The sequence below is a fragment of the Melanostigma gelatinosum genome (genome assembly GCF_949748355.1).
Source record: "Melanostigma gelatinosum genome assembly, chromosome: 14".
Taxonomy (NCBI): Eukaryota; Metazoa; Chordata; class Actinopteri; order Perciformes; family Zoarcidae; genus Melanostigma; species Melanostigma gelatinosum.
The window spans coordinates 20,167,830-20,189,663 of NC_136647.1; the positions used below are offsets into that span (position 1 = coordinate 20,167,830).

The window sequence follows — 21,834 nt, forward strand, 5'->3', positions numbered from 1 at the left end:
ATGAAGAGGGAGAGTACAGATCATCAATCAGCAAAGTCTTCCAGGCTGAGATAGAGGCCGAGCCTCCTACATACAGTAGAGCTGACCCCCTTGTCTGGGTGGGGAGAGATGCTGACGAAGATGATCCAGCTGTTCAACAAAAAACAATCCCCTGTAGACTTTATTAATACAGGAGCAAGTATGCTCCTCTGTCTTACCAGGGAAAGGTTTGATGTTAGAGCAGTGAGAGAGGAAGGAAGACCTGACAGGGCGGATGGAAGAATTGACTTATTGTCATCACATGACTGAGGTTTACTGTTCCAAGTTTAGAATGGTTAGAGGTTAGGATCCTTTACCGCCTAATATGCTCTTGAACTTAAGCGGAAACACTCGAGTGGCCCCTCAGGTATTCCTCGCAGCTCTTTGAAAGCAAAGAGTCGTGCACTTACTGCAAAACTTAAAGTAGTGTTTACAAAGTAGCTGCTGAATGTTGAAAGTTTCAGGTCCATCGTAACAGTGGCCCACGTGACGCATGGTAAACATCATTCTCGGGACACAACCTTCACAGCTCAGCACTGTGGCATTGCAGATTAAACCTGTTTCTAACTCCTGGAGCCGAAAGCGGGAAACTTTCTTTTTCCTCCCCTGATCAGAGCCACATGTTGCCCTTGTTTCCTGATCTGCTTTTGTACGCTCCGATGTGGAGCGTGCATGTACACTATGTACGTGTCAACAGAAGCAGTGCACAGCGGTGTTTAGCTCCGCGGGGGGTCTCTCATGCCACGGAGGCCGCTGAGGTGATAATGCTTCACGGCAAGGCAGCCCCTCAGAGGCTACCGGCCTGCCGGTTGGACGCCGCGGCCACGGCTCTCTCCATGCCGTGGGCCGTTGTTGTGGTCCTGCGTTACCCACACAGATGTATCGGAGTGTACAGCTGACCCCGGGGTCTCGAGCAGGAACGACAGAAACAACCCGACAGCCTGAGCTTTATGTCACCGTGGAGACACGGACAGTATATGCCCAACTGTTTTTTGTTTTTTTGGGGGGGGGGGACGACATGTATTCCTCTGCAGCTTGTCTGCCTTCCATTCTTACTAGCTGCCCACTTCTTCCTTGTTTTGCTATTTCTCTCTCCAGCGTCACAGCTTCTGTAGCTTGCTGTGCGGTGCTGTCTGTTGTTATCTCAGCTTGTTGATGTAGTGGGCATTACTCCCACTTTTCAAACTACACCCAAACTCAAAACTCTGAAGCCTTAGCCTCTCTTTGTGTTTTCTGGCAACCCAAACAAAAGACAATAGGTGTTGACAAATAGAAATCTCTATGAGATTTTTCTACATAAATAACAATTTCTAGCGTAGCGTTTTGGTTGTGTGCGTTTTGGCTTACTCCACCAGGCAGCCTAAGTCACCATGACTAACCATTTTTTAGTGTAAGACTAGGTCAAGGAGCTCACGCTCGTGACTCTGTATCCAAACCTCAGTGGCGGGCCGTGCATTGTGTACCTGGGCCTTCAGTGCTGTCCTACTACAGTTGAACCAGCTCCTAATAACCTCATTATGACGCTACAGGGTATTATTTGGTAACAATACACGTATTCGTATTAAACCGTTCGGTACGAGGCTTATGAACCGAACAATAGTTAGAATAATACTGTTGCATTTGGAAAATGCAGAAGCTTAAATTGTGGGAAATATAATGTTCTCTCGGTGGAGCCACTGCGCTCAACCTGGCAACCCACCTGACCTAACAGACAATGTGCTGTCTGACACGCCCACCACAGAAGAAAAACATTGTACTCTGGTGATGCACGTGTGTCCTGGGAGGCTATGCTAAACTAGCTTAGCAGGAAAACCAACAGCAGCACACACGCTGAAAACTCTCCCCGCAGCATTTAGCTGTTCGCTACGGATTCAAACAGGGCTGAAGCAATCCACACACAATCCCCATTTCTCCAGACCATAAGTCCTGCATTGTAAAAGAAAACAGATGCATGAGTACTTGCATGACAGGATGCTTCGTCATTAACGGACAATGCATATCGTCAAAATCAATGTAATTAACACAATGACGAGAACAATCTCACACCAGTCACATATATTTATATGACAACAAAGCAACACATCAATCCAGCAAACCTGTGGCGCTAAAACACGTATTCCACCGCACACTGAAGAGCACGAGCCACTCCAATATGATTCACATCAGAGGGAACCATATTAACCATATCATAAAAACGACACCACAGACAAATGAACACAGTAGTGACGCTACTGCAGATGTAAAAGCCCCGTCCCGCTTCGTACCTGGCAGAAGTGTGATAAAGGAACATTGTCCTCAATTTGTTGTCACAAAATGCCTCGGAGCTCGTTTTGAACGGCCCTAATCGGCTGCCCTGTTCACCCCCGTGCTGTTTGAAAGATGGTTGCTGGAAATTAATTCAGCATAGTCATTCGTCCTTCGGCTTGTTTCCACTGACCCAGGTTTGTTTGACAAGTGCATCTGGCCCACTTGCGTGCGATGAACAGCTGGAAGTTCATTTAAATTCTGAACCAGTCGATTACTTCACCTGATTGCTAATTGTATTTATTGCCTGGCTGGACTGCTTGATCCTACTTGCTCTGTCACACACAGCATGTCGCAGTTTCATCCACTTTCATTTAGTTGATCGTAAATCCTTTATCAACATTTTAGCATTGTGTTTTTTACTCTACCTAAAAGCCCCTATTGAAACAAATCTTCACGATGCCTTCTCTTTATCAAAAAGAATCTGGGAGTTTTCAAAAGCAAAGGTTTCACCCGACACCCCTGCAGGATCATAGTGCCACGGTCAAAGGGGAAGATGTTATTGTTTTTCTGATGTTTATCGGCATCAAGGGTTGAGTGCACAGGCTCAGTCATAACTTCCTGCAAATCCATGTGGCAGAGCTGTACGTTGACCTGGAATAGCCTCGGAAAAGGAAAGTGTTTATGGCTCACGAGAAGATGTTTTTTTGCCAGTTGCTTATTAAACTGCTGCAGCAAATTGTGTGAGTACGGTGGTGAACACTACTGTTCCCCTGCCGGTCCACAGACTGTGATGGAGCCTGATGAGCAGGTGTTAGACCAAGGGGAGGGTGGGGGGGGGGGACTATTCTCACCCGGGGGGGAAAAGAGCATATCAGATTCTGCCATCCCAATCACCCAAACAGATGAGGCTGTCAAAACAGAGTTGCCCTCATGTTCCAAAGGGCTATCTCCGACTGCTATCGCTGTCACCTGGGACAGATTCAAAAATGTGGGCAGAAAATCTGTATCCTGTAGGACTCCTCTACAATACTCTCTTTACATCGTCAAAGAAACATTTTTTACCGCGGTAGTTGCCAGAAAGAGGCAATAATATCCAGAGGTGACTGTGAGTCCCTAGGATTTGTAAAATGACCTCGCCAAGCCGATCGGCTCTTACACTCAACCCACTGAGGCAATTTCTAGACTCAACGCTAATCACATCTTTGTACGCGGTCCAGACAGTTGACTCATTCTGGCTCACATCAGGAGAGAAAGGTAACTGACTCATGAGTGGCAGTGAGACATTTAGCAAGAATGAAATGATCTATCAACCATTGTGACAGTATGATTGCCTCTGTCCTCTGTAACTCCCACCATGTGGGATTGTTGTCTACAGCTGTGTTGTGTTCCCTTGGTGCTGTGGTGGTGGGGGAGGACGGAGTCTCGCTTTCTATGGGTTCTGGACTTGAAGAAAACATACTTGGAAGTGAATTGCCCCTTTTGATCGATGGTCTGAATAATGCGCCTGCTTATCATTTGTGCACTGATGTTGCTGTTCCCTCTTTACAGCGATGACGGTGACATCTTTGTGGTTTCAATGAATTATTTGGCCTTTTCTCGGTTGTCTCCGCCTCCCAGGACTGATGGGTTCACGTCTATCGGCCAGCTTTTGATCTCACATTGCGGTTCGATGATTAGAAAATACTAGTGATTAGATATTGTGATATTTGCGGTTTGTGGTATTTAAGGACTTGATCAGTGTGGTTGAATGAACTGCAGACTTTTTACTATCATGAATTCAGTGTTGTTTTCGTCCTTTTGTTTAATGTCAAAAGCACATCGTTAACTTTTACGGTTTTGGGAGACTCTGCAGTCGGGCCGGGACAAAGAAGATCAACCCCAGTAAATTAGAAAAAGAAACAAGGAGGGATAACAGACACGACTCGTCCCCATGGGGAGAATCATGAATCTTACGATGCTCTCCAAGCTAAATGAAATGAATTGGCGGTGCGGTCATAGCACTGATGCGGCCGGTTGATTTACTAGCCTCTTGAAAGCACAGTGTCATCATGCGGCTGTCCTCGTGGTCGCAAACAATGATTTGAATGGCGACTTTGTCTCTGTCTCCTCCTCCTCCTCCTCCTCCTCCTCCAGGCTCCACACGGCCCAGAGAGCCATCAAGCAGACCCAGGTGACGGTGCAGAAGATCGGAAAGGAGATCGAGGAAAAGCTGAGGACGACGACGACCTGCACGGAGCGGGTGAGTGCAGTCCACCAATCGGCAGCAAATTTCCAGCTCATCAGCAACTTTAAATCAGCAGCCGCAGTGTTTAGGCCGCTTATTCGCTCAGCAGTTGTTGTTTCATCAGCTTATGCGATTGGTGAAATATGCAAACGTTTCAGGTTTTGAGGAAATTGATAATACTTATGTGAGACTTAAGAGCTCGTATCACCCAAATCCCCAGGTGTAATTGTAACGTAATGTCGCGCGTAATTACACCCTTTGGGCAGCTGTTGTATCCTTTTGTTTGGATGGCTCGACTGAAAAGTTAACGCTTTGACCAAAACCCACTGTTTGTGTCTCGACCTCCCATCATACATCCTCGACTGGGATCCACAGCGAAAGCAAGAGAGCATTTTTAACATTTTTGGAATTGGCAGCCGCACAGCTGTGAAAACGCAGCGCTGATCCCAGGTTTGACATCGTGTTTATTGTCAACATTCACTTCAAACGCGTCCCGTCCCTCCTGCTGTCATAAAAGCCCCGAGGCAGTGACAGTTTGGTGTTTTTCCATCCGACAGGTAGACTTGCCTTTTGGAAGAGAGCGCAGCTGGGATGTGTTTGCGTCCACCCATTGTTTCAAATCGACGGGACGGTGTGTTATGTGTGCACTTTCGCACAGATACAGAACATTAAGGTTGAGAGAGCCTCTTCAGACAGCTGTTACAGCTGTTTCTTTCCATCTCATTGGCTTTTGATATGGCTCTTTTTTTATTGTTCCTCTCCCCGGACCTTTACCCTACCTATTAAAGCAGCTCCACTATAGCCTTTTCAAGCCTTCTCCCAAACCCCCCTACAAAGGATCCCTTTCAAAAAAACTCCTCTGATATTTCCCCCACAGTGAAACATTCCTTCGAAACCCTTTTCAGAGCTCACATCAGCTAATAAATCACATAATGCTCGTACTCCACCTCTCCGTCGAAGAAGAAAAAATGAAAACCCGGCCGTGAGTGGAGCATTGTGTGGCTCTTCTAAGGGTTCCCCTCTTTGCCTTTTGGAGAGCTCAGCACTATCCTTCTGTGTGCGTTGTAGTGAGCGCAGATCAAAGTGGGGGACAGAGTGGAGGCCACCAACCCCAAGCGCATGGCCCTTTCACCCTCTCACCCACACTCTGCCATTAATCTGCTGTTTTTTATCATGCCACCCCCTCCCACGCCCGCTGCGTATTTACTCAGCTGACCCCAATGCTGTTTGATGTTCAGGCAGACAGGCCCTGGTGGTCGGTTACAGTCTCTCTCTCACACACAGGCTCTGACCCACTTGTCAACCGTGTCGCCCAGTGAAAGTGTAGGAGGCTCGCGGTTCGTGCCAAAGCCAACGGCGGTTAACATGCAAGCATCAGGGAGCGACACGTGGGAGAGATGGTGGCTCTATCAGTCTCCTGCGAACTGATACCGCTCTCTGTTTTCCCCTGCGAAGCCCTCAGACATCTTCAAGAAGAAGCGTATCTGTGTTTCCTCTGATCCAGGCCTCGATCACTATCTTAAGTGTGTGTGATGCCACGGTCCCTGCTTGCAAACTGCAGGGGGGAAAACAAAGACTGCATCTCTATCATCCTGCCAGCAAGCTCTCTCCCTACCAACTCTTCATCGTTCTCTGTTGAATCTCCACGGACATGTCTTTGTCATCATCCACATCGTCCCTAAACGACGCCTCTTAAATCTCGCCTTGCATGTTTTTTTTTAAGTTGCTGTCTGTTCATCCGCATCTACTGTATATCACAACCACATCCATCAGTCTGTGCATCCCTAGTGCTGCTCCTCATTAGATGGTGAGCCCACTGCAGGCTTCCCCTCTACCAGATAGACATGCAGCCTGATGTAGGGACTCCCTATAGAGCGGGCTGGATGTTGACCAATGACTGCACACGGGTGCTTCTGACGGTCAGGCTGCAGAGACAAAGACAGACTCGTCTGGAGGGGACTGGCTTTATTGTGGTCTCTCACTCGAGTTTATGTAACAAATCAATACATAGCTATACATTCACTGAATTGTTAACATCATAAATTGTACACCAGCAACTTGGTAAAAAATCTCTAAAATGAACAGGAATTACATTTCATATGAAAACAGGAATTAAACTCTCAGTATATAGCATATAAGCACAGAATTGACTAGGTCACAGATACCCGATCACCGATCCAGCTATTTGACTCTATCGGTGCATCCGTAGGCGAGAATCAGCTCAGTAGATGTGCATTAGATCAGTGCCACATGAGAGCATGGCTTGTTTCTGAAGGAGCTTATAGGAATTTTGGGGTCATTATAAAGTGTAATAAACACTAGAATTGCTTTGCACACACACTAAATATTTTCCTTCATCCTCTTTCTCCGGTTTCTCTCCCGTTTCGCTCCGAGCAGAAGAAGGAGCGAGAGTGCATGCAGCTGCGCATTGCCGTGCTGCGGAGTGAACTGCAGCGGCAGAGGAAGGCGCTTGGCAGAGAGATCGACCTGCGGCAGAAAGAGAGAGCGCAGCTTCAGAAGAAAGGTAGAGCCGACAGGTTCACACGCCACACAACTACCCGCTGTATTGTTGTGATGGGACGGGAGCTATGAATTAGTATGAATTGCTTTGCTCATCTGTTGCACACACGATATGTTGATGGGTTATTAATTGTTCAATAGATTAATTTTACACCGAAGATCATCAGTTGTTTCAGGTCTATAAAGGTCGTTGTGCTGCCCTGAAGAGTGAACAGTGCTCTTCTACTCCGATCTAACGTTCGACACAATGTCGGGAAACACTCTTTCCCTTTCGCAGAAACACAAAGCGGCATTCAGCCACAAGCAACTGAACTTATTGATTCATGTTTTGTACAAAGTTTCACATTAGATGATCAGTCAGTCCTTCTGCAGCTCAATTAAGTACCTAGCCCCACCCGAAATTAATGTCGTCAGTATTTTGTGTCTCACCAGTTGTAGAAAAGACGGGTTAAACATGATTCATTGCAAAGTAGGTACATTCCGACATCTGATGTCTATAAATTCAGTTATTGAAATAAGATGTCTCGAATGTACTCCCTTTACTATTTTTGTCACCTTCAGCATGTGAGGTTATCGTACAGAAAACTCTCTTTAAACACATCGGTGAAGGTGTCGGCGCTGTCAGTCAGGTAGACTGTGTGCGAGTGGTCCTACCTGTTCACTTTGGAGTACAGTGGAGCGCGTTGTCACGTACAGGAAGCGTCTGTCCGAGGACGGGAGTCACTCAACACACATGCCCATCACGTACAGTACATAGAGCCGTTCTTGTGGTCGCTGCAGCCTGTGCCAGGCCGCTAAAGCGACGGTGTTTAACCCTGTGAAGTCCGCTGCTGCTCGCTCTGATGTCTGAGAGCTGAGGAGGGATTTACTGCTGCCTGTTATGCCATCGGGACATCAGAAATGCAGTTGTTGTGAAGCTGGGCTTGACAAACGTGCACCCACATATAAACCCAACCACATGTGCAGGTGTGATTGATATTAAACTCGAATTATAATTATTTTTTTATAGTTGCATGTACACACAACATGCGTGTTGTAATTTCAAGGTGTTCCTCGTTGGCTGCAGCACGTGAACTTTCGTCTTTTTCTTTTCTCAGCTTCAGCCGGCCCTGTTTCATGTTTGGTTGTGTGTTTCTCACGGCGCTCATAAACATTTCACATACACCGACTGCTTTATACAATGAGTCTGTTTATGACTTTGCTGCATCAGAAGGGCCTTTTGTGCTTCGAATGAGAACAAACCGCAATAATAAGGATCACAGCAGAAGTTCATTCCGGCCAACAGCTTCAGCCTGATGGTTGTATGCAGGAGGTGGTTCCTGTTCCTGTTCCTTAAGGTGCATTGTTTGGCTCTCTATAGGAAGGCTGACTGAAACGGTCAACGCTCTGACCGTTGCCATGGTAATTGACATCCAAATCACTTTCAGAATGCATCTTTTGTTCATGCCTCTACGCCGCTGATTGCCGTGGAACCATTATGTTTCCGGGTTCTTCGGCCGTCTGGTCCGTTCTTGCCAACGCGATCGTCAACACCTGAAGGGAATTGCTTAAAACTGGGCCCAGACGTCCACCTGGACATGTGGATGAACTGATTCGATTTTGGTGGTCAAAGGTCAAGGTCACTGTTCTCACAACACTTTTTTTGCCGTAACTCAAGAATTCATATGCTAATTATGACAATTTCACACAAACGTCTAATAGGAAAAAATATTTATTGACAGATTTCATGTGCAACTTGACTAGTTGTAGAGGTTGGTGGTTTTCAATAAATATATTTTTAGAATTCCAAACAGCCAATAAAATATGCAATCGTGATCCCACGTTCGTCCTCATGCATCTTTATTGTAAGTTCTTGTCAGCCCGCTGTATGTCGTGTAGTGTGTGTGTCAGTGCTGCGCTGTTCCCGGTGCTGAAACTCATCGATGGGCAGGTAGTCTCAACAGAGCCAGGTCTTTTATTGGTTCCAGTCCATTTATTTCTTCATAGGCCTACATATGAGCAAATCTGTTAAATACGCAACAGCAGCAGGTTCTTTGCTCCGACACAACCGCAGAACTCTTTCTAGCAGCTGTTTATCTGACTGAGATCTGTTTCTCTTACTGACCGAGTGACTGTGAGAAGCGACCAGCGCTCGTAAAGAGAAGAAGCTTCTCCTTTGACTCCCTCTCTATGTGTGTGCATGTATGCAGGCATATGCATGCATTATGTGTGAGAGAGATCGATACAGTGAGTCGGCCTGTACCTTTTCTGGTAACGCAGTTTGTGTAACGTATAGTGCGTTTTAGTGCCACCGTTTCTCACTCAAGCTTCGAAGCCCCAGAAGTGGTATCAGGTACAGCCCTAATCAGAGCCTTGTGTCAGTGAGATCAGCTAGATATTTTGGCCAAGACCTCACTGAGCCACCAAACCAGAGGTGTGGATTGGTAATGATCCGCGTGTAGTCTGCACATGCATGCAGACATTACACACGCAGACAAAAGGAAAGCTGCAGGAGAGGTTCAGGGAGAAGTTTCCTTTGTGCTACCATTCAAAGAAAGCAGTCTGTTAATCCTGTACTTCTTTACCTGTCACCACCATGTCCACAGCCAGAAGAACTCGCTGCTCTCCGTCTCGGCAGCTCATTGATGGCTGTTTTTCCCGACTGGACAAGTGCTTATTAAGAAACAGAAGAAAAAATTCCTTCAGCTGGTTAAAGAGGGGAAAGGTATTTTAGGATAAATTGAAATTCTCCAGCTGAATAGGGCTCGCTTTCCCCAGACTCATAACTCCAAAGCTAAAAGCCATATGCTGCCGAGCTCTGCTGTACTTCCAGCTTGTTGTTTCACTCTTCTAATCAGCTTGCACATATTTATTTGTTTTACAATCTGGAAAAAAAGCAGCCCTGCATTCATTACTGACGGGATGCTCTCGGAGACGAGCGTTTACAATATTTCAACTGATTTTGTCTGATTATATTTAGATTGGCAAAACAACGTATTTGTTTCATCTTTCCTTTGGGCATTTTGATTTTTTTATTTTGTTTTATCAATCGTAGCTTGAATTTCATTTCGGGACTCTATATGTCTGTCAGAACACGCACAAACCTGGAGAAGCGTATTTAGTCCCATTTAATCGCATAAATTGCTAATCAGACAAGCTGGCGGCAAAGCTAATGTTGATTCAATTAGTGTTTAATTTGCTGAATTTTCACACATTCCACTGCTTATTAGGTTTCTTGGTAAGTTTTATTGACAGTTTAACAGAACGCGTAAGTACGCTGCTATGTAATGTGTCCCTCAGAGGTCATCCCGCATCGCACCGTTCGGGCTGTGTGGTCCTTCCCATCTCCCACACAGTCCTGGGGCCATTAACGAGCAACTCTTATCAACCCGTTATTCCCAGGAAGACTGGACGTCGACACGTTAGCTGGCAAATAAAGAAGAGGTGAAAATCGGGCGTTCACTTTTTAAATTTCTTTTTCGTTTTAACGTAACTACTAGAATGTTTTTGCAGTGTTGCTCGTCTTTGTGCTCCTCTTTTCCGTCCTGGACGGCGTTGGCATAATAAGCGCTCGGCATCATCCCGATGACAGGTTAACAACTAGCCGTTCAGTGCCCGCTGATTTACTGTCATGGAAATCATAGCAGGAGTGTCGACTTTAGTAAAAACTGCAAATGCACACATATTCTTAAGTCCACTGCATGTCTTTCACACGATCCATAACGGAGGACATATGAGCGTGACCACTGTTCTTCTTTATGGCTATGAATTCAAAAATATACATTTTCTCTCCTCCCTCCAGAATGAACGGGTTCATCTGCTCCCTCCACCTTGAGCAGATGACATAAATCAGGTCTGCGATCGGCGTTTATTGTACTCGGCAACGGTAGTTATTCTCCCGCTCAGTAACGCGGCCCGGGCTCCCGACCAATAAATGTCAGTAATCGGGTTTCTCGAGTGCGAGGAGCACAGTTTTTGCGAAAGGTCCGGTGTGAGGAGGTATTTGTCACCTCGGAGAAAAGGGTCTCCTGTTGAAGCCATCATCATTAGGGCTGCTTGAGCAGCAGATTTCCACGTGTTACACCAGGCCGCTGGCTGCATTCTGGACTGAGGCTAAAGGTCGAGGGTATGGCGAGGTATGGCGTCCCTACACTCTGCCTAATAACTCGCTGGGATGTCGTTCTACGTTCTTCATCAACCCCCCTGACGTGCCACTCTCGCTGTAGGTCACAGCCAAAGGTTTCCTTCATGTAGCATGAAGAGCCTTGCTTGTCTGTTCTGATGGATTATCTTGTTGGTTGGAAACAAAGGCACGCTCTTTACAGTTGTTTTGCAGCGTTCAATACGGTCCTCACAGTTGCTGAACGTTTCCCCAGACACTTGCATGGTTTTATTCCTTTGAAACACTTTCCCCAAACACGCTTCATCTCATCTGTTGTGGTTCTTTGTGGTTCTGTTTTGAGTTGATAGTGTTCGCACAGTTTTTTATTTCATGCTCGACAATGATGTCCCAAAGGAAGCTGAACACCAGGATGCCTTTTAATAAGCCGTAAGATCATCGACAGTTTTTAATGTGAACCAGATTATAAGCGCCTGTTAACGATTCCTTTTGTGGGATTTTCTCACGATCATCTTGCTGTGCTAATTATGACGATAGCTGTGTCTCAATCGCTTCACTGACCACTTGTATTTCATTTAATTTGTATTAAGCTTCCATAGTTTTTAACTGCAGTCTCAAATAACTGATTAAACGTTTCACAGACAAGAAAGCAGCGCCTCTCTGGAGCGTTTTGCACCTTTTGCATTACACACAACCGCACTTGTACTCGGGAGTCAAGGCAGTTTTTTCCTGCAAGTTTAAACCAGTCCAGTGTTGATGCTGTTTATCTGATAATGTGTGCCACTGCCAATTTGAATGTCCTCAGGGACACCTCACAGAGGGACCTTACTGTACAATACATGTCCAAAATCAGAAAAGCTACAGCTCCCCGATTGATTTATTGTCACATCGTCAATATTTCAACATCAGATTCACCAGCAAGTGGTGACAGCATTGTAGCATTTTAAAGCTCATTTTGGATCCTACACCCATCACTCATGTTTGATATAGAATATGATATTGATATAGCGCGTCCACGCACAAACGGGAAGAATGCTACGTGTACCCTGACGTAGTACTTGCTGTAGTTTGTCTGTCGGTACCGTGACACCGACTGGAACAGGTTAGAGGGATGAAAGGACCACGAGACGGATGGAACAGATAGGACGCGGCTGGGCCGTTACATGAAAGCAACACAGTGCAGCCCAGGCAGTCGGTGTGAGAATATGTTTTCATGTCATCCCTCACGACAGAGGGGTGGCCCGTCTGATCTCTGTCTGACACTATCTGTCTTCCATTCTAATCTGATGGGGAAACCTCTGAGTACCTTTATTTTCTTCCTCCCTCCGTCAAGGTAGCGCTTCTTCAGCCCTCATGGGGTCAGTGTGAGCAGCATGGACGTGAATGAAAGTATGTGATTTAAAAGCAGGTCCTGTGATCCATCTGATTACAGATGTGATGTGATCATCTTCTCTAAAAACTCACTGTTCTGCCAGCTGCTGTCATCACATCCATCTTTTTGATGGTCGATTTCCATCACTCTGACACGCTTTAACGGCTTCTTGTCCATTTTGAGTCGAGGAATGCAGAAGTAGAACTGGCAGTGCTTGAAAGCATGAATACAGTTATCTCTGCCACATAAGTTGTAAAGCTCTTCTTCCACATCTTCATCTTCTAGGATTCCTCTCTGCAATATTTCAAAATAGGATCCACTGACAATAATGGACCAATTACAACATCACTGACTAAGACTATAGAAAACAATAGCAAGTCTAATGTTTGCATTAACAGAAGCTTAATTACAGATTTCATTACAGCTGTGGGCTTAAAAGATAAGAACACGGTGAGAGTGCGACCTGTAGTAATGTTGTCTAATGGTGAATGGAAATGAGCGTGTACTTGGTTGAGATATACAAGAGGAAACGCCATTTATTGCTGGTGTTTTTTTGCTTTCAACACACTTTTTGGCTTCTTTTTATGCTCAAATAATACACCAATAGTAGAAACCAGTAATCAACAAGTACCGTACAGTTATAATCAGAATTGGAATCACTTCCATTATTATCCGTAAAAGAGTACTTCACTGGTTTAACAACACACTTCTGTAACAGTCTCACAGTTTAAAGGTTCTATGTGTGGGATTCAGAGCTGTTACAGTGGATAAGGCCGTCTCGACCAAGCCCCCTAGGAAGAGTGCCTGGCTTTGAAGCTAATTTGACATAGTGGTCAAATGGTAGAATTCCAACTTCTGATGCCATTGGGCCCAAAAATACTCTTTCCCATAGACTTGCATTTGGAAAGAGTCGTCTGTAACTGAGCGGGTCATTCTTTCCCTTTAGACGTCTTAACCCACGGTGTAGAGCCCACCCTCCGATTCCCCTCAGGTAAACACTGGTAGCTCAGTCAGGGCTGTTGCAGTTGTTTAGCTGCTAGCCGCAGGCTCAGCTGTCGCCATATTGAGAGCTGTGGGGAGGCAATATATATGCTCTGAATTCTGTATTGAGCACCTTTTTTTTTTTTTTTTGAAAAAAAGGATCAGAATCGATGTAGCAGCACCGGAGATGACACCTTTTTTTTAAAATTCCTCACACTTTCTTGTCAAAACCTGCCACCCACATTACCCACAGTGCAACACGTTGGCCCCGCTCTTTCCCTTGTCGTTAACAGCGAGGCCAGCCACCTTGGGGAGAAGCCTCATTACCGATGTTTATATTCACAGTCGGAGCATAAAGCATATGTGATTTTTGGCATGAAGAGCTCTGTGGCTCTGCTCTCTCTCCGCCACCGTACCATCTGATACATCAGAAGTTGCACCTGACGGTCAGTCTCTGTGACCCTTTGGTTCCTAATTAGGACTGCAATCCAAATGTTTTAATAGTTATCACAAGGCACACGCTTTTCCCCTTTTCAGCTTCAAAACAAATATGGCAAACGTTCTTCTGTATATTCTGGAGTCGGGGGGGAAATATGCAGAAGGAAAATGTTCAGCGAACACATGGTTTGCTTATTCTGAATCACTGCATTGTCAACCTACTGACCAGCATTGGGGTTCGTATGTAATAATGGCGAAACAGAACCCATTAGGCATTTCAAAATGAAATAAAGTGCTAAAAATGAAATAACCAAATTGTTTGTGATTGATTTGTTTTGTGTTGATGTGTATTTGACAGTCAAACCTCTTGTTTATTTAAACCAGGTGGACCCATAAGTCATGTTTCTCTTGCATTTATCTGACATCCCTCCATGTGTGAGGCTGGACGAACACAGATTAGAGAATAATTCTGTTAGAACCCAGTCAATTTTACTTTGCTTCTCTCCGGTGCTACGCTACACTGAGGTATTGTGAGTGTGCCAATACTGCAGTTATACAACTTCCACAAGCTGTATCATCACTGCCCCTTATCTGTCAGATTCTATTTATTTGCCCAGCTCTGTATTTACACAGTCTGACAAATCCTGTAATTTGCATACATGTGTTGTTTGGTTTTCATGTGCTGTCAAAGGGAAGTGGTTTTGGCTGTTTGATCTTGCTTAAGGTTAACAGTGGATGGCAGTCAACCAAACACAAGCCCACCTGGTTGTTCAGATGTAGCAGAACACACACACACGATCATCTTTTTCTTTTTGTCTCTTTCAGAGGAAGCGTTCTCTGCTGAGCACGAGAGTCTGAAGGAGGAGAAAGAATCCATAACCACGCTGCAGAAGGAATGCACTGCCAAGAGGTACGAGTGAACCTGTAATTAGCTACTGCTTTATGTCTGCACAGAAAACACACTTTTTAAATGCATTTATCCCCGTCAGACATTGCCCAGATGTGATGCGATGTGTTGCTCAATCCCACTGAATTGCGATGGGACTACACCCTGCACCCCGCCTCCCACCGCGCTCTTTCAAAACAAGGCGATGTTTTCGCGGCTGGCACTGCCTATTTATGTGTTCTCAACGGAGAGTTTGCACATTGTGCTAAAAAGCCCGTTGGCCTGTGTTTGCCTTGGCCTGCGGGGAGACGTGTTCGGCGGGTGCCGGCCCTGGATACAGCTCTGTTTGTCTGTGAGGTACCTGGCAGTCGCAGAGGGTAAACCAGAGCCCCAGGAAGGCCAGCAGGGGCCAAGAGACCCAGCAAACAGGAAATTAACACAGACACTCGTGCATCTGCCTAACATCCATTCTTTGGAAATATGTGTCGTCGATGTCTTTTCATGGAAATGTTTCTTTTTAATCTAAATTCTTTCTTTTTAATCTCTTTTAGCCAGCGAAAAGTTATGCTGAGCATGCACACTTTTTTTTTCGGCCATTCCACATTCCTGTTTAATATTTTACATCTGCTGTTGAGCAGCTTATCTCACAAAATTGGGGCTAAAAGGGAAGAGATAGTTGTACTAACTTAAGTGGTAGTTGCTGTAGTAGAGTTGAGTGTGCTTTTTGAAAAACATAAAAGGACTTTACTTTACATATCTAGATCCCAGTAGCCTACTGGAGGTGGTAAACCAACTCCCCTTTGGTCTCCCCTGGTTGAAAGTACTACTCAAGCACTGCACTTTGGTACAATTTGGAAGTACTCGACTTAAGTACTGGTATTTCCATTATGCTACTTCATACTTCTATTCCAATACATTTCAAAGGAGATATTGTACTTTTGCAGATTCAGATTAACTTTAAAAACGACTTCTGATAAGCTTATGAAATACAGTGCTTTGCTAAAGGTGAAACCAGTGATTACCTTTTCATTAAAGCATGGTGGGGCCACTTGTCATGTATCGGAGGTCAAAGAGTTGTTAGCAGATCCACCAACTATTTCCCCTCTAAACATCCCAGATGGATGATTTAGAGAACTGTGCCAGGCCAAATGTGGTGAAATGATCAAAAATGTTATAAAGGTTCTAAATTCAGAGTCTTAGTACAGCAGCAATGTGCTGTAATCTGAGCTTCTCCTTGTTTTGTTGTGCCCCATTGGCTGTCTCACAGCAGCCTCTCTGCACTGCTCTCATATGGTGTCATCACGGAAGCGTAGCACCCACCCTCCAGTTCCCCCCTCGGGTAAACACGGTTAGCTCTGTCAGCACTTTTGCCGTTGTTTGCACTGTTAGCGCTGCTAACATTGTTACCCGTTAGCCTCCGGCTCAACAGCTGCAATGGTGAGAGCAGATGAGGGGCAATATAAATGCTCCCAATCTTGTATTTAACACCTTCAAAAAAAATCTAAATCAGCAGAAAGATGAACACAGACAGGGAGTGAAATTAGTACCTGCCAAGTACAGGGTAAAGGCCACAGTGGCAGGTTGATTTAACTTGTGAGCCTTTGAATGAGTACTTTCACTTCAAAAAGCAAATGCTGTAAACGTATGAATCAGTAGCGATCTACTCATCTAATCCTTCACATACATTTAGCTAATACTACGTATGTACTTTAACTTAAGAGGGATTTTAAATGCATGACTTTTGCTTCTGGTGGAGTGTCTTTAGATAGTTGTCATGGTACTTTTACTTGAGAATTGTTAGTCACGTGCCAGGATTTGTGTATTTGCTTCCTTAGGTCAGTTACCATGTAGATTAACACAAAGTGTTTTGTTTATGAGCATACATTAAGAGGGGGAGCGGGGCGGACATGAGTTTACATGTCTTAGGATAAGGGCTTGCACCTTGAGCTTAACCAATTAGAAGAGGCAAAGTCTGCCGGACAGATGAGGGAATTCAGATCATTACACACCAATCCACCTCCATGAAGCAGCCGCACACCGGGACAGGGAAATGATAAGAGACTGCTAACCAGAGGCAAAGCCAAAGAGGAAATTCAAGTGTAAGGCGAGCAGCATGGATGGGAGGGTGCATGAGATGATGGACTATTACCCACAAGTAGTTCTGTAGAGGACGCCCACACACCTTTCACACAAAGCAGCCGATCAGCTGTTACTCAGACATAAGCGGTCCCAGGAGTAGATCAATCCTGGAAGAGTCATGTTTCATTTACTTTTTAAATGCAAGGCGTTGCTATTTTTAAGCTGCAGAAATTGAATGGTTGATGTTTTATATTATATTTACAACTCAATAACTAGATTAACTGTACATTTGGTCTTATTTTCCTGATAACGCCACTCTCCTCATAGGTTCCTCAGTGATATTATATGACTGTTGGAAGTGGAAAAGACATCTAACAGCACATTTGTTTTTGAGGCACATATACAACAGCTTCAACATCCATTTACACAAACAGGAATCCTTAGATTGGGTTATTCACTGCAGTTGTTCTGATACCAGCATCAGAAATGCTACCAGTCTGGGACACAAGTCTATGCAGCGGTCCGATATCATTTTCTCTGATCATTTCTCTACTGATGCATACGCTACACAGGACCAACAACAACACGTCTCACTCAATCCTGATAATGCTACATTGTGAACAAGAAACCTGTGTTGAAATCGGCCGGAGGAGAGCTACTTAACATTAGCTGTTGGCTAAATAACGGAGCTAACGGCTAACATACGGAGGTTGCATTAAGTAATACACAATGATGCTTTCAAGCTATGTTCAGATACACTGTTGTTGTTGTTACCTATTTTCACCAACTTCGTTCCCTGCATGCCTCACAGCGGGTCCCTGTGGAGCAGTGACTAGCCCGGAGGATTTCCACCACTCATTGCATTCTCCCTTCCATCACCTTCCCCTACGATCTCACCTCTGCTCTTCCTCTAGTCCTCCACTCGTTACTGCAGCGTCCGTCTCCCTCTGCCAGCCGGATACTCACTGTGCCGTCCTTGTCTGGTATTTGTCTCTCCAGAGAGCAGTTCCTCAAGTCCAACGCCCAGCTCACCTTCCGCTGTCGTCAGCTCCTCTCTGAGCTCTCCTACATCTACCCCATCGACGTGGTGAGTTGATGGTTCACTGCTGCACAACACATTGTTGAGGGTGCAACTGCAAAGAATTATCCGCTCACAGAACCGTGGCTTTGATCAAGCTGAAACGCAGCACATCGGTTCCAAAGTAATGTCTGAATCCTGAATGTTATTGCTGAGTCATCGCCTATCTGTTTAACGTGATGAACATTGCAGTCACTCTGTTTGGCGTACAAACCAAACATTTCCGATGCCGACACCACTGGACAATGATGGAACGATTTAAAGCAAGTGTCTCTGCCGGTGGCAGAGCTGGTGTTTCACACCAGGTTTTCATCTTGTCTGGTCATCGTCTTTAACACGAAACCTCTTATTTACATCCGCAGGCCAATCAGTCGGATTATGTCATCTGCGGAGTGAAGCTGCCAAACTCTGAAGACTTTCAAGGTAATCTATTATGTGCCCGCTTATGTGTTGCAGGGCTAAAGGAGGATAGGCTGTGGTAAGGCATGCCAAACAAATGTTTGGCCTGAGCTTTAACGCTTGAGGTTATACGTAAATGTTTGATGAAAAGAACCCAATCTGAAGGCTGATGATCTCATACATACGGCATCTATGAGATCATAACTTTGGCAACTATATTTGGCATTACTGTGCTCGGGTATTACAGTCTTTAACGTGCATAAATGCCATACTTTCATAATCAACGGTACAGTGTGCAATTCAATGCATAAAAGACATAATGACATAATTGTCTCGTCAATAGTTTTACTAGCGGGGCAAGGTTGACATTCCTCTTAACTCTGTTTTATTGTACAGAACTAGCCAAAGTAGACACACACAACGTGTCTTGCCTCATACTGTGAGTGCCTGTGTAATCACTTTCCTGCGGCTAAGGCGGTCTTTGAATTCAAATTAACAGGCACGCACGCACAGGTACGCACAGGTGTGTTCATCTTTTTTCTCCTCCTGACATTAGGTCCATTTCCATCCACCTGCTTTTGTCAATTTGCGCACCAAAAAAGCCTGAGCGGAGACGGCAAAAATCTAATCTTGAAATATCGGCAAAAAAAAGTTTGCGAATAAATGATGACGTACATGGGTGATGGGACAGAGTCGGAAAATAGCAGCAGAATAAAACATGAGTCATATTTACATCCAGTTTTTCACCATTTGGGATTCCACTGGCGCTCTTTTAACAGCGTCATCTTGTTGGGCCCTCTTATTCTGCCATGGTATGATGATGGAGAATTTGGCCCACCTACTACATTCTCTTCTTTTTTTTGCCTAATTTCTCTTAGTTTGGTTAAAATGTGTGATACATTTGGATGGAATTCTGGCTGCAGTTTCATTTGCATCAATTTATTTATCGTCCACACAGTCAAAAGAATTAGTTAAAACAATTTCAACCAGTGTTTCTGTCAAACACAGGCCAACAAAGAGGAAGGAGAAGGCCGCATACGGATCTAGTTAAAGAAGAAGAAGAAAGAATTTCGACTCTTGGAGTCTTTAAGCGAGGAAAGAGTTTGGAGCCAGGCATGTGGGACAGACAGACTAAGAACTAGTTTGGTTTGCATTATTTTGTTTTTGTGAACACTTAGGCTTTCTGATCTGCCGTTGGACTCTGATGGAGGAGCTGTTCCACCTCCCACAGTCGCATAGAGTCTTGTCACAAGATGCTTTTGTAACGGGTCCCACCTCCACCAAAAAGAGACATAGCCCGCAAAAACCACACAATGTAATATCAGAGACGCAGTGTTGGGCAACAGAAGGCGGTTTTAGCCACAGAGCCCTTGTTATCTTGTCGGTGTGGCTGGTTAGAGGGATGTTCACGCTGGATGTGTCGTGATAAACGGGGTTTGCTGTCACAGCGAGGCGACGACTTCATGGCCTCTCAATAGTTGGGATTGAACGGCCAACGAATGGTTAGCTTTTGGTCTGCAGCACTTGTCTTACACTGAGAACACACTCGCCACTGTCCCCCTCAACATTCTCCAGCTCTCCTTCCTCACAGCTGGTGAGACCCGGCGGGAATCCGAACCCCATAACTCAAAAAACACCACTCCTGATCCCCCTGTCACGCTCCACCTGTCGCACTCCACCTGTTGCAGCATATTTCAACAGCACAGCGGAGCGCGCAGTCGTGACAGCCAGCCCATTTTATGTTTGCAGCGATCGCTCGTTCCCATAAGGTGGAGGCCTGCGTCTGCTTCTGCCTCCCGGTCCTGCGTAGGTGGACCTCTAGCAGTGAGTAAAACAACCGAGCATGTGCTGTGCCGGCGGATGAAAGGCCTAACAGAGAACATCCGAATGCATTTACGGCTAACTACCTTTGCCCTCCCGGTCAGATGGCTTGTTGTTTGTGAAATGTAGAGGGCTGTCACGCCATCCAGGTAGCCATTAATATTCACCCCTCTAACTGTCTTGCAAAGGCTAGCGCAACAGGCAGAGACCTTTTTAGAAAGAGAAGATGGAAAAGCATGTGTTTTACCCTCTTCATTTAACCACCGTGCTCTCATTTGTGTGAGGTCTGCCCCAGAAAAAAGCCTGATCATGTCTATAACCGCCCACAGGAGCAGGATGTTCCACATTAGAGAACAGGGACAGGGTTAGTTGGAGTCCTAATCCCACTGGGGGTCAAAGTGGAGCAGAGCGTCACTCCACTGAGGCCCTTCAGTGTTTTACGTTTAACTGAGCTCCCCTTGTCAGCTCAGCCTGACAAGATAGCAGAAGTCTCCACTAAGGTGTCCTTTAGTTGACCTGTTGGTGTGTAGCATCATCAAGAAGCTGTTTACTCCAGGTAGACTGGTGCTTTTCTTTTTTGTTTTTTTTTGGTGCTGTTGACAAGAAAATGCAAGGCGAAGAAAAATGTACGTTCTGTGTCAAGACAGTTTGAGCCAAGGAGCATACCACTCACTATTGCCACAGTCTGTTATTTCAGCGCATTAAGATAAAATCCATGGTGATTTTAAGCCTTTGCCTCGAGCAGTGTCCTGCCGCTGTTTGAGAATGTGAAAGCACTTAGTGTCTTCTTGAAACCATTCCTCCGACTTTGAGCTTGATGGTTTGCCGTCCAGGTTTCCACTCCAATAGTTGCACGGCTCAGAGGCAATAGTTATACAGTACGTGATGCTTTTGCTTGTCAAGCACATATCTGAAAGATTTTGAGTGTCCCACTGCAACCAATGTTTGTTTTTTTAAGGGGGGGTACTTTGTGTGGCGTGACACATTTTGTATTGCTTTCAAAACACCATCCCACATGAATGCTACGGCTCTTCTTACCGTGGACACTCTGTTGCCAAACTATCTTTGGTGGGATGTTTGTTTGTACATTTTTTGTTCCGGTTCTCAAGATGTGGTCACCGTGTATGTAAACGCCGCTGTTCTTTTTCCATGCGAGACATTGCTGACTGTGCTTTGAAGTTGTTGGTGTGATAAAATACCTTTTGGTTTATTTAAAATGCTGCTGCTTTGAATTGAATCTGCATTGGATTATAGTCTCAGCGGCTTCGGTATGTTGACGCAGGTCACCGTAAAGAGCACTTGTGCTCCGCTTGGCGACCCTCTTATCTAATGTGCGATTACTGGATCTTCTCTTTTGCTTTGTCCCCCGCAGCAAAGGATGATGGGAGCCTGGCGGTCGCCCTGGGTTACACGTCGCACCTGGTCCTGATGATCTCGTGCTTCCTGCAGATCCCTCTTCGGTATCCGGTGATCCACAAGGGTTCCCGCTCCTCCATCAGGGACACCATCACTGACAGACTCACTGAGAAGGAGCGAGAGTAAGTGGGCTCAATACTTAGACGTCTAGTCTCGGCACGCCTCTCTTTCATCAAAAGTTTGTCTTCCCGTACGAATGCATCGATCTAAATTCACGGTTGCTTTTCACTTCCTTGAATCTGGAGGTCAAAGGTCA

The 21,834-nt window shown here is 45.4% G+C and overlaps 1 protein-coding gene across 1 annotated transcript in view; it reads left to right on the plus strand.

The window, feature by feature from the left end:
* Positions 1–21,834, plus strand: part of uvrag (UV radiation resistance associated gene) — an 83,045-nt gene that overhangs the window by 11,235 nt on the left and 49,976 nt on the right. Inside the window, exons 7-12 of the mRNA XM_079283203.1 lie at positions 4,399–4,504; positions 6,887–7,013; positions 14,725–14,809; positions 17,864–17,951; positions 18,305–18,365; positions 21,535–21,700. Of these exons, the coding sequence (XP_079139329.1) occupies positions 4,399–4,504; positions 6,887–7,013; positions 14,725–14,809; positions 17,864–17,951; positions 18,305–18,365; positions 21,535–21,700 (633 nt within the window). The remainder of the gene's footprint in view (positions 1–4,398; positions 4,505–6,886; positions 7,014–14,724; positions 14,810–17,863; positions 17,952–18,304; positions 18,366–21,534; positions 21,701–21,834) is intronic.